This window comes from Uloborus diversus, chromosome 5 (genome assembly GCF_026930045.1).
Source record: "Uloborus diversus isolate 005 chromosome 5, Udiv.v.3.1, whole genome shotgun sequence".
In the NCBI taxonomy this organism is placed as follows: Eukaryota; Metazoa; Arthropoda; class Arachnida; order Araneae; family Uloboridae; genus Uloborus; species Uloborus diversus.
Window position 1 is genome coordinate 107,521,995 of NC_072735.1, and position 14,147 is coordinate 107,536,141.

At 32.1% G+C, this 14,147-nt stretch overlaps 1 protein-coding gene across 3 annotated transcripts in view; it reads left to right on the plus strand.

Annotated features, from left to right (window-relative positions):
* Nucleotides 1–14,147, plus strand: part of LOC129222168 (nucleolar MIF4G domain-containing protein 1-like) — a 46,259-nt gene that overhangs the window by 11,741 nt on the left and 20,371 nt on the right. For all 3 annotated transcript variants that reach the window (XM_054856627.1, XM_054856628.1, XM_054856626.1), the window contains exons 4-9: nt 2,094–2,616; nt 2,878–2,948; nt 4,927–5,055; nt 9,943–10,067; nt 13,170–13,263; nt 13,372–13,471. In XM_054856627.1, the coding sequence (XP_054712602.1) occupies nt 2,094–2,616; nt 2,878–2,948; nt 4,927–5,055; nt 9,943–10,067; nt 13,170–13,263; nt 13,372–13,471 (1,042 nt within the window). The remainder of the gene's footprint in view (nt 1–2,093; nt 2,617–2,877; nt 2,949–4,926; nt 5,056–9,942; nt 10,068–13,169; nt 13,264–13,371; nt 13,472–14,147) is intronic.

The following is a 14,147-nucleotide window of genomic DNA, read 5'->3' on the forward strand; positions in this document are numbered from 1 at the left end:
TAATAAAGATATACTAAACTTAAAGAGTTTGAGACAGTTGGCAAAAAGTTTGTAATCTTTCTTCTGTACAATATGTTTTTTTAGTTATAAATATTTTTAAATTTTATTTTGGCTATTTATCAGTTTATCTCACATTTAGTTCATTTGATATATTTGCTCTTTATATGAATAAATTAGTAGCAGTAATGTGCTGCAAAAAATAATAATGAAAACTTTGATGGATCTATGATTAAGAAAAGAAATCCACTTTGTTTGAAAACCAAGTTCTTGGACCCTGTTTTGTGAGTACTCAGGGACAGCATTGGCAAGAGAAAACAAAAACTCTTTGAACTGCACAGCAGTGTGATTCATTGTTACAAGAATTCTTGCAAATACATAAAATATTTCTTTTCAAATTATTCCTGTTTGTATTTGAATTCAGGTTTATGTTTATCAAAAGTGGTTGAGAAATTTTAGTAATCATTGGAAGAGCTTAAACATGTATTTAACTTTCTGAGACCAACAGTCAAGTTTAATGTGGTTAAGTAAGAAATTAAAATTGATTTATAATTGCTAGTATTAGCCATGTCCTTGCGTTAACTATGCTTGTGAAAATGTAGATAAAGGTTTCTATATATGTATCTTTATTCTGTGAATGAGTAGGACATGATTCCATGTTTGATTTAGTTCACTAAAATGGTGGTAATTTTTTTTATGGAAAAACAAAAATTTAATACTCCTGAACAAGGCATGTCTTCAATGACGTTTGTAGAATGGAGTCAAAACGCAAAACAACTGTTTTCTTACGGTTATAAAAATTGTTTAACTTTTTTTCTTTTTGTTTTTGTGATTTTCAATTTAAGTCACTTACTAAATATGCATTGTTTATCTATCATCTTGTGACCTAGCTGGTACTTTGTGGGTGTTAGATGAGTACTATATGTTTCATATACAATGAAACCCTGATTTTATGTCCACCCTAAATCTACTTTTTTTCCTCAGCCTACATTCTTTTCATCAGGTCTCAGTTTTTCTATAGACTAATAATGTTAAATTAATCTGGTTTGTAAGTTTATTATTAACTAGTGGTACCTGCACGGCTTTGTCCGTAGTTGAAAATTAAAAGGTTCGCCTGTATATTTACAAATAATGGATGACGAATTTCTCTCATTTGGCTATCTTCATTCGCTTTCCCATTTCACTTCATGATAATTTCGGAATTTACTCGTCCATCTTATGATAATTTTGTTCCAGAAAATGTTCTTAAATTTGAAATAGAAAAAGAACAAAATTAAATTTTTAAAAAATCGCTTCGAGGTGCACACCCCCATGCTACAAACTAACTTTGTGTCAAATTTCATGAAAATCGATGGAACGGTCTAGGCGCTATGCGCATCACAGAGATCCAGACATCCTCCAGACAGAGAGATTTTGAGCTTTATTATTAGTAAAGATGAAATGTTCTGCATTTTATGTTTCCCTAGAAAGTAAAAAAGAGAGAGAAAAAAATCTAAAGTAAGCAATACAGCTGGCTCTTTGTTTAATGACGCTTTATGTAATGATTTTTTCTATTTAAAGACAGCATTTCATAGTCCCGGATGTTCCACTGTAGTTTTAAAAGCATTCCATTTAAGGATGCATTCTACTTAAGAACAATTTTTTGTGGTCCCTTGAAAGTCGTTGAGCAGAGAGTCAACCGTATTTTTTCTTTTGTTATTTTTAAAGCTAATCCACTTTGTACTCAATGAGTAAAAAGCAATTCTTTATTACAAAGTACATTTTCAACCTAAACGCCAGGATTCATAACTAAATGTGTTAAATTTATCCTAAAATGTTTTGCATAATAACTTTCTTTTCGTGAAAAGTCAATATTATGCCTTTTGAAAGAGTCATCTTTACTCCCAGTAGTTTTTTTTTTTTATTTTTTTTAATTTGATTTTTGCTTTCTATCTATGTATTGTCCACATTTAATGTTTTTCTGTATTTTAGGGGTTTTTTTTAACAGTCCCTCAAGAAACATGAAAGTAAACATGAGTGTAAACTGTTTGGGTTTTTTTTAAATCACTATCAAAATCTTAACTATGCCATTGATGACTTTTCTTAACATTTAATAGATCTTCTTGAAGTTATAGACAAAAAAGACGGTGAGAAAATTCTTTCAGATGGCTCCGAAGATCTTGAAAATGATTTAGCTGCTGCTACAAGTGATACACTAGTTCCAGAGAAGAAGCGGAAACTGCAATCAAAGTCGATGTTAAATTCTAAAAAGCAAAGAACTTTAACTGACCTTTTAAAAGAGAAGGGAGAGAAGGAGTCCGAATCAGAAGAGAGTGAATCACCATCTGATGAAGAAATGAGTGATAATGATTCAGATGAAGTTTTAAGTAGCAATGAAAATGGTTCTAATGAAGATGAAACATTAAAAAGCAGTGATTCGGTTGGCACTCGTAAACCAAAAATTTGGGAAGACATTTACGGAAGATTTAGAGATGAATCTGGAAATGTCATTAAAAGTACTTCATGCACTCAAAATGTCTATGTACCTCCAAGTTTAAGGAAAGAAAATGAAAAACAGGATTTGACCAAGCAGGAAGAGTTGCAAAAAATCAAGAGACAATTAAAAGGCTTGTTGAACAGGTATATTACTTTCAGGGTCACTTTTGTTTATTATTTTAATTGAATGGTATTCATGAAATTTTTTCTGGTAACAATTGTTTTGCTGTTGACGTCAAAGATATGGAGATAGTAGAAAAGGAAGATCAAGTAAGAGGATTTAGCACTTCAGCTGTATGAGGATTTATATCGTAATACTAAGTGGAGTATGGCAGTTAATGTTGGTAAATGTCAAGTATTTTATAAAGTTGGTAAATTTTTAATGTATTATTTCTTTCATTAAAGATTGAGTGAATCCAACATGCTTCCAATAGCTCATCAAATTGAAGAAATGTTTATGAAATACAGCCGAAATGGTAAGTTTTCATATGTGCATTGAGTCAGAATATTGTAGTAACGGTTTTGAGACTTTTTGACGAATGATTTTTAAAAGATGTCATTAAGTCGAAGAAATATTTAATATTATGCATGATATAATGGATTGGTTACTAGACTATAAAATTATTAGTTGTATATTTTTACTACTGTAAGGCTGCTTTGCCATAGGAAAACTTGGAAAGGTCAGAAAATTTTATGTTTCTGTTTTTTTTTTCTCTTTAAAATTTCAATCACTGTAATTGATTTAAAGATCTAGGATCAAAGCTATACTGCTAAAAATGAAACAAAGCTATTCACAACTTAAACTGAAGAAGCTTATTTCTTCTACTCATCAGGCTGCTTCCAGCTTGGTTATTGGCTATTCCAGACTGATGAGTCCATAACAAGGATGAAACTGCAGTTTCTGGATGTCATAATCAAGCTGTCTGTATACTGCAGGTATTTTAGCCTTAGCCCTGGCTTAAGGGGGTAACTTACTGCTTATTGTTCAATTTTTGCCTTCAATTAATGAGTTGAACCGCACCATTGTTATAGACGCTCACTGGAGTACTAAATTTTTTTTAGCTACCAGTTTGTTGGCACACTCAGCTTCAATAAGATGACATCTCCTTCCAGCTTGGTTATTGGATATTCCAGATTGACAGTCCATAAACAAGGACGAAACTGCAGTCTCTGGATGTCATAACCAGGCTTTCGGTATATTGCATGTAGCTTAAAAGTTCAGTCTGAATTTTCTTTTCAAATTTCATTTCTTGAGCTGAACATTTTGAGGCATGATTTGTCTTAAAGCAAAATACAGAGATTATTCAACCAAAAGCAAAACAAGAAGCTTGCATTTAAGTTCTTTTTTAGTTTTTGATGGAAAAATCAAATCAGTATAAAAGTTACTGGAGAGATGTTGTGGGGGGAAAGCATTTCCAGAAATGATTTATAATAGCAAAAAAAGGTTGCCTTTAAATTAAGTAATTATTATAATCAAGTAATTATTATATAAAAACTGAATGAGCAGTCACTTCAAAAAGTAAAAGTCATTTAATCGGGATATGATAAAATCAACTAGTATCAAAGCACAAAACTTTCAAATTTTCATATCCTCCAACTGCTACGGAAATTCTGTGGTTACAGAAATTTGTCAAATTAAAATTAAAAATAAATAAATGTTCAAACTAATTTTGAAATACCAGCTTTTAAATGATTGGAAACTTTATGACAACCATACTTGCAAAACATTTTCTTTAAGTTGTTGGTTCTGTTTACGTTATGTTGGTCAGAGAACGTAAAGTTCTACAGATGACTGGGTAGCTAATGTTGGAGGGTACGAATTTTATTTCATGTAATCTTGAAGAAATCTTTCTTACTGTTTGGGAAAAGCTTCTATTAAAATATAAAAAATTAAGTACAGCATTACATAAACAAATTGGCAAAAAATTATTATTTTACATCTTTGAAAAGTTTAAAGCAACACATAAGAGCATATAATATTTTTTACATTTTTTATTCAACTACTGAATGATTTATAGTAAAAATATTTCAAATTAACCGAGCAAGAAGCTGAAAAATGCATTTTAGTCCCATAAAGTTGATAGCAAACTATCACCTTCTTCATCAGATTTATTTGCATTGAAAATTTTGTCAATATTATATTATATTTAACATTTTTGTGATGCTTTACTTTCAGTGTGAGTTAGCGATACTGAATTCTGTTTCAGTTGTTTGCTTAACAGTTTGAAATATTTTTTGAAAAGTTAGGGATTTTTTGAAAGATTTTCAAAGGTTTTCGATTGTTTGTTCTTATTTTTGCTGATATTTTATCATGATGATTTTTATATTTAAAGCGGTATCAAATTTTAAAATTAAGAATTATTTTATTCATTTTTATGTGTACATTTTTTATGTAAAAAAAATGTTTCATTGCAATGGTCTAAAACTCTCAAATGTGTCTTTATAATTTTATAGATATGAATGAGTCTTTGTTTTCTTTGATGTCAGAACTTGTCTTGTCTTCTATGTTAACACCTTCCCGTCTCATATTGGAACAAGCGATGTTGATATCACTCTTACATGCTAATGTTGGCTCAGAAATAGGTAATTTTTAATATTTTGTCTCTTTTTGAGCTTGATCAAATTAATATTTTTGGTAAAAATTATTCATGTCAATCTGGAATATCTACTAACCTGTCAAGTTTAGTCATATATTGCAGTGGTGTAGCCAATAAGGCGATAGGTGGGTCATAACCACCCTGTAAAGTAACATCCTATTAAGTGGTTGCCTCTCCCCCCTCCCTCTTGAATCACAGCCATTGCTATTTAGACTTAAGATCTCCTTTTCTCTGATACTAACCAAGAAACCACATGATAATGCAATAATGAAAAAAAAATCATAAGTAGCAATTGAAAGAGCAGTAAAACATTTTTCTGGACGCATAAATTATCCCCATTAACCCTTTGGTCCCCATTACCTGAAAGTGCCGAAATTTTAAGAAAAGTCGCCAAATTTAGTGAGTTTCAGTGATATACCTCAAAACTCAAATTTTGAATTGGTAGCCAATGGCTACCAGATCCTCACAAAATGGTAGCCAAATCTCAAAAAATGATAGTCAAATTTTATTTTAATTTAAATTTTTTAATTAATTTTATTCCGTTTATTTATTTAGTATGTGTGTATACGTCATTGGCGTAGCAAAGAACGTTTCTTATAAAATAATAATTAAAAATAAATAAGTAAATAAAAAATATTTAAAAAAAATAAAAAACGTGCTAAAAACAAAAAAGGAAAAGAAGGTTGAGGAAAAATTTTGGAGGGGGGAAATTGAACTTGGGGGGAACGGGCACCCCTGCCCAGATATTGTTTAACACATCTTTTGCAAATTATAATCTGCATTAATTTATCTTTAAGCAAAACACATCCCGATAAAAAAATAAATAAATAAAAAAGATTATTATTATTATTAATTTTTTTCAGCTTTCAAAACTTCTAGAAACATCATAGCTTTCAACCAAAACACGAGTTAGTTCCTTGATAAAGAAAACAACAAAATACCAAAAACTTGAACAGAATGTAAAACCTAAACCATTTGCTATTCTACAAAAATATTTTTTTGTTTTTACAAATGCATGCAGAATTTTATAAAAATCGAAGCCTGAGTGTCAAAAAATGAATAAATAAAAGAAAGGTAAACAATATAAAACAAAACGAAAAAAAACAAAAAATGAAGTAAAAGATCCAGCAGAAGAAAAAAATGGTTTCAGCCGTATTCTTTCCACCTTCTCTAGACGCAAGGGTGCCATTTTTTTTATTATTTATGTGTTTTATAAATACGATTATACTTCTCTTTATTTATTTTGGAACCTAATATTTGGAGGAGCTTTATATTTGGAGGAGTGTCCATTTTCCTCTTCTAACTGGCGAAAATGGACACTCTACAACGCGGCGCCATTTTGAAAATTTCCGCGAAACTTAAAAATAACAACTTTTTTAAGGAGAAATAAAATAAATAAACGGATATGTCCTCTCCTCCAGTAGGTTTTCCTCTCCTCCAGTAGGTTTTATATTTTAAAAAGAAAAAAAAAAGGAAAAACAAACAATATGAATAAAACAAAAAATCAAAAATCTTGCAATTTCTTTTTTTTTTAGCGATATCGTTTTTACCTTGTCTCAAAGGCGCCATTTTTTTTATTCATATGTAAACCAAATGTACAAGATTAATTCTTTTCAATTCTTTTTATTTTGAAAAGAATATTTTCGTCTTAACTGGTAAAAATGAACAATAGCAACGCGACGCCATTTTGAAAACGCGTAGTTTAAAAATACCGCAAAACGAAGAAATAGCCATTTGTTAAGGAGAAATAAAGTTGAAAAATGAATTTAAGATGAAAAAAGCATAATTTACTAAATTGGTGTATGAAATTTGTCTATTTTTACGATCGCGTGTAAAGAAAGCCGAGTTTTCGAAACAGAAGTTTTGTAACGAATTTGCCGTCGTGATTGCGATTTTTGTTTTCTATTCAGAACAAGAACACATAGCACAATTAGCCACAATTGGACAATACTCCCCCCCCCCTTCCCTCCTTCATCCCCGGCGATCCGATAGCCGAACTTTTAGTGGACAAAAGAATTTGGGGAAAGGTCATATGTCAAGACTATAGGTCAGGGAAGGTTGCATTGGCGAATGGTAGCCATATTGGCGACTGAAGTGAAAATAATGGTCGCCAAAATTTGAAAATTGGTCGCATTTGGCGACTGGCGACCGCGAGTTTTGAGCTTTATTCAGTGAATAATTGAAGACATTTTTCACACAGTTTGTAGATAGATGCAGAGGGTGAGATTTACAGATCAGTTTCTTGCCAAGTCTTTAAATTTGATGCTTTTCCTAAAATTTTGACAGATTTTAAGACTTGATATCTTGCTAAGGGAAAGACGAGGGCTAATAATTTTTATATCAAATATATGTCTCAAAATGCTCTTTCAATTGCTACCCATTTAAACTTATTTCATTATTGCAGTATTTGTGTGGCCCCCTGGTAAGGCAACTGCTATGAAGTAACTTGGCAATCTCCTTTGCTTATCTAAGTTATGCCAGTTACGATAGTGTTTCTCCTTTAAATTATATAACAAAACTTCAGTCTAGAGGCATGCACATGGAGGGAGGGGGAGAGAGAGAGAAAAGACACCTGTTGACCTGAACCCGAAGGGGGCCTGAAATTTTTTAAATAAGGGGTAAGATATATATAGGGACATGGGTAAACAATATGGAGGAAGGGGTCAGTAAAAGTCATTTGTGACAGGCCTCAAAATTTCTGTGCACCCCTGTGCTTGAATCCTATTGAGAGTCTTTGAAATCCCAGTTTCGGGTTCAGGACCAACAAAAGAAACCCTTTAGAATTTTTCTTACACCACCCTTTTCCCCCAAACCTGATTCGCAAAATGCTGAGACTTTTCGCCCCTTTTTGTTGGAAGGGTAAGAAGTATTTTGCAATAGGTTTAAACTTTTTTTTTTATTATTGGATGTTTGAATTTTGCATTTTTTTCGTTTAATTTTACTGTACTGTTATTCAGATTTACAAGAGTGCAAAGCATGTTATAACATTCCCAAACAATGTGGGATGTCATTACAACATCATTTAGGATCTTTAAGGCAGCCTGACTTTCAGAGTAAATGTGAAAACATCTGCTCCCTTAGCATCATTCAAACAAATAATGCAACTCATCCGAACCAGGGAGGATCCAGTTTCAGGTTTTGAAAAGGGGTCTCTATTGGAAAGGGGAGTTAAACTGCAACACACAGGCACAAATATAGGTCTCCGACCATTTTACCAAAATATATCGTCAAAATTCAATTTTAGGCAAAATTTTGTCACATGCGGGGGAGGGATTATTATCACCATGACTCCCTCCCTCTGGATTCCCACTTATATCAGAATGGTATAGTCAATTAAATTTTGCCGTCAAAAAGATGGACTTAAATTTGTTTTGATTTATTTCATACAACTTGTATCTTTATTTTATTTTATATTTTTCTTTCTGTAAATTTACTTTTTGCTAAAAGATGCAACTGAAATCACTTTTTTAATGTTCAAAATAACAAATAACTCTAATATATTGATGGTAAAAAGCATTGATGTTCTAAAAACATCAATATCAATGATGCATTCTTACTGCTATGCAGGGTTTGATTTTTTTATGTTTAAAAAAAGTCGGATTTTTTCAAAATTTAAATCAGACTTTTTAATTTATTTTTTTGAATCATCTAAACTTTGTGGATATGTATTAATTACTTTACATTTTTAAACTTAATTTTAGGGATGGGCGATATACCGTAATGTATTGATATGTATTTATTACCTCGGTAACGATATTCAGATTTAAATCTGTCTGATATATCGTCTGACCGAACTTAACTAAGAACTAATTGAAATAATGACTTAAAATGCATACTTATTTGTAATTCATTGTGCTTAATGACTGGATCATACCTGCCAACTCAAGTTTTACAGATTTTCATTTCTTTTCCCCTTGTTATGATCACGAGCAAAATTTTCCAGTATTTTCGTGCTTGCAGAACAAAAAAATTGTATCTTGCCAGTTTTGGCAATAAGAATGTGCCAACCCAGCACTGTGCCGTGTCTAAAGCCAGGGTTGCCGTTAGAGAATTCACTTGAGTAAGAAATAAACGTCAGAAAAGCACAAATTCGCAGATTACTGTAGACGAGTGTTTCGGCGTTACAGGGAATGCCGAAACACGTGTCTGCAGTAATCGGCGAATTTGTGCTTTTCTGACGTTTATTTCTTACTCTACTGTTCAGAATTCACTTGCTTCATTCAGATAGAATCCAAGAGACGCTTGTTCTATTGGATGAATATCATTCCGTAAGCTTAAGCAGTTTTTACTAGAGTACGGAGATCTGAGAACTTCGAAAATGTACGTAAGTTTCCGTATTTGAGAAGTAAAGTTGTTTGCATGGCTTTTGATCTGTTGTTTCTCGCGCTTTTGATTTCAAGGAAATACCGATTGCGTTATACCGATTGCATAGAGTCTCAAAATCTATGATACACACAGAAAGAGGGATCTATGCAGTTTTGCTAATCAAAGTTAATATTGTATAATGCAGTTGCAATGTAGTTAAACTTAGAGCAACACATTTTAAAAATACAAAATTGATTTATAAAAATAAAATCAACTGCTTTAAATCAATAATTTTTGTTAAAAAATCACGCAATCAATTGGTTTAAATCAATGATTTTTTTTTTTGATCACTTGATTTAAATTAGCAAACCCTGCTGCTATGCAACCAACCTGTGTAAAATTAAATTGTATTTTAAAAAGAAGCATAAAAATTAAACTTAATGGTTACTGTCTTTATAAAATTTTGAATTTAATTTATAATAAAAGTATCATATGCTTTGATTATTATTTTTTATTCATATGAATTTTATCTAATGTTCAATACAAATTAATTTTGTTTCATTGTCAGGTGCTTACTTTCTGCAGCATTTAGTTGAAAAGTTAGATGCACTCTTTAAATTAGAACCAGATTATGGCGATGGAAAAGAATGCAACAATGTTTTGATTTTTTTATCTCATCTTTATAATTTTAAGGTAATTTTATTTCTTTTTAAATCAATTTGATCAACTTGTTCATCTAGAGATGCAACACCTGTTCCTTGTAGGGGGTCTACCAGCATACCGAATTTTGTTTGAATCCTTACATTACTTCTCAAAGTATCTATACTATTAAAACCTGTGCACATTTGTCAGTAACCCTTTCTCTTATGGACTAGCATTATCTACCAGGTCAATACTGGTACTGTTGGCTACAGGACATCCGAATAAAGTGATTCCGACCGGTCTTTACCACTTTAAACCTTAAGGGGCCAGGCATGCAGATCTGAGGATAGCCAGGGTTGTCTTGACACACTGAAAAGTATTAAAATGATCAATTCTGTACCTGAGAGTCAGAACGGTGTAAGTCACATTATCGCTACTTTATAGGAGCGAGGGAAAACTTTTGTCTGGCACATGCAAAGGATGGGACATGCGCTCCTTTAACACTGGTAAAAAATTATAAAGGGTTGTTTTTACTTCCTTTTACAAAAAAGGAAGTATTGTATTCGTAAAAAAAATTTCACTCAAAAATCGGCCTTAATTTCCATTTTTCTCACCCCCGAATGAATGTCTAATTTTTTTCCCGACCTGATCACACGTGGATATATGCCTTGGAACGTACAGCGACGCGAAATATCTATTTTGACGACCCCCGAGTTAATTACAACGAATTTTCTCGTGACTTCCGTATGTATGTGCGTATGTATCTGGAATAACTCAAAAACGGTATGCCCTAGAAAGTTGAAATTTGGTACATAAACTCCTAGTGGGGTCTAGTTGTGCACCTTCCCTTTTAGTTGCATTTGGATGTTCCTAAGGGGGTCTTTTGCTCTTTTTTTGGGGGGGGGGGAAATAATTGTTAATTTCGATGTAAACTCAAGTTGTGTTATAATTTGTCGGACACTTGGCGATATATCGCCAGTCTTTACGTCGCCAACTTGGCGACAAATTTGGCGATTTTTTTTTATTTGGTTTAAATTTGTCCACTGTTGGACTGTTGGTGATATTTAGAGAGTAAACAATTGAACCACATTAAAATTGCCAACAATGGAGAAATGACATTAAATTGGAGTAAAAGGAAGGCACACATCAGCTCGTTTTAGAATTACGTCCACATGGATTGATGCAGAATAGGATTCTACATAGAATGCACTAATAAATGGAAAATTGCAATTTTTAGACTTACGCTAGTCTGGCTCGGATGTACAGATTTATCACTCACAACAGGCAGCATTGAGTCACTGCTGCAAATGAAGGTTGGCGAGCAGGGAGTGGAGCCCCCTAGCAACTCATAAATGATGAATGAAAAAAAAAAGACTCGTTTGCTCTACTTCTTGTAGAGCTATTGGCCCCAAAATAGAATCAATGTCTTTATCTTACGATTTCTTCATTTTGAAGATTTTTTTCTGAATCCTTGAAATTCTTCTTGAGATACAGTAGTCACTCTTAACTAAGGAAACGTTCAATTGGTCCACCCACTTGGCAATCTGTGCCAGAAGCTATGTAGTGTTACTGCACATGTTGCTGATGGAGGAAGGTGCAGCATGCAAGCAAAACTCATAATTTCATTCAGAGTTCAATATGTTAAATTTATCAAGTCTGTTTTATTTCTTTCTAATAGTCTTTCAATTTTGAAACAATCAAAAGCAAAGGGCGAATTGTTTTAATATGCAAACTGCTATGAACATCATAGAATACTATTTTGGAAGCATGATTAAGCTGCATGAGTTTTGCTTGGACCTCTTTCAGTATCGCACCATTAGTGCGCTATGCTTTTTAATTCCTAAGAAAAGACGCTAGAGTGTAGATGTTGCATGCCGGTTTATGTGTGAAAGTTACATAGGAGGTTTCCAAGTTACTAGAAATAACCTTCTGTCACTTTGCTGAAGAAGACTAAATGGCAAATATAACCTGTGCGCTTAAGAAGAGGGCCAAAAAAAAGGGGGGGGGGAATATGTGTAAAGCAATTTTTATTTTAGTTAAGCATTATTCTTGAACATCTATTTTTAAATCAACGATACAGTGAACTCTCTCTATTCTGAACACTCATGGGACCAAACAAAAGTGTTCAGATTATGGAGGTGTTCATCATATAGAGGGATCGAAAGTGCATGCTTATGTATTATATTGCATAAGTGGACTATGTTCAATACTTTGCCTTGTGAGCTATACCATTTACTGAGTAAAGGTGCTAAATTTTGGATTGGTGGCTAGTGAAATGTCTAAAGTAACTCAGTAGGACCTGAACTCTTGCATTTTTTTTCTTTTTTTTTTTAATGTAAAAAGTTTTACATAACATTCAAAAATAAAATATTACAAAACGGTTATTGGTACAATACCTGGAAAAAGGTTGTTTTTAAAAGCTGTTTTTGCATTGTGTACTCTTATGTGAGATACATATTATTATCCAATTGTTTAAGTGAAAAGGTTTCTGGGCGATTCTCAGTCCCATATTGCTTGAAGGTGCTTTTGTTTGACAGAAAAGGGTCAACTATTTAAGTTGGCCCTCCTAAGCAGTTGACCCCAACGGGACCCGTCTACCCCTGATGGTATCTATACCATTAAAACCTGTGCACATTTGTTCTTTAAAGGTCTTGAATATTACTTGATATAATGGCTGGATTCTTGAAATATAGTTCAGTGAATACATAGTTCAGAAACTTCAGGTTCATATTGCTCAGCTGAATGATTTTATGTGATGCAGCAATGTTCAGGAAAATAATTTTTCTAACTTTTCTTCATGCTCGTATGAATGCACTCTCATTGTAATAAAATTGAATGTATTTCTGGTTTTCCAATTTGATTCATAGGAATTCCCGAGTACCGATTGTGAACATGTTAAGTATATAGAGAGGTAATAATTGTACAGGATTAAAAATAACATTCATAAAATTGGGGTGTTTATGTTACAGAATGTACAGAGAGGGCAGCCTGTTTTAAGTCAACAGAGTTTCACCGGGACCATCAAAATGTGTTCAGAATATCTTGGTGTTCAGATTAGGGAGTGTTCAGATAGAGAAAGTCCACTGTACATATAAATGCTCTTGCTCTGTTATTATTATTATTTTATTTATTTATTTATTTATTTCTATTCAGGTTACTCATTCAACATTGATTTTTGACATCTTTCAACTTTTGATTCAATCTTTTAGAAGCAAAGATATAGAGTTAATACAATTGTTTTTGAAAAGTAAGTGCTACTTAAACTTAGTTTATTATTAAGTGTAGTTATATATGTTGAGATACCGCTTATATTATTTATTTTCTTATATTTAATACTTCTTTTTTTTTCTTCCAGACATTGGGTTTGTTTTGAGAAAAGATGATCCCATTAAATTAAAGGAAATCATTTTGTCAATTCAGTCTAAAGCTGGTTCTGTTTCAAAAGATGAACATAAGTAATTATCACTAATTGTTACATATTTTAAGATCAGTTTTCATGAATGTATCTGGTGGCAGATTTTCAGCTTTGGGGACTCGTAACAATGCAGTTTTGGGGGCCTCTTAGAGGTGAACAGAACTTAGTAAAATATTTTTCATCCGCTTTTTTGGATCCTCTTTGGAGCCCCTTATTTTGAGACCCTTCCTACCACTGAATGTATCCTTTTTTGCTGTATTAAATTTCTTGAAGAAAATTTTTTAAAATTTATTTTAATTTGAGAATTATATGAAGAGATTTTTTGATTATGTTTCAAATGATTGATTTATGCAAATATATATATATATATATATATATATATATATATATATATATATATATATATATATATATATATATATATATATATATGTATGTATGTATACACACAGATAGGTGACAAAATAATAGGAACACCCATAAAATAAGAGAAACTTTATTAATAGGAAGTTGAAAAGGGAATCTGGAAGCAAGACTGTCTGCCAATTTTTTTGAAAGACTAAACTCTGATTTCACTTTTGAAAAGTGTCACCCATGGCACTGGCAGAGAAGCTTCAATTTTAATAATAAAAAAAAGAGCAGATACAGAATGTTGTTCACTTGCATTTACTCTTGACTACAGCACTGGAGGCTACTGTGTATGATAAATAAATATA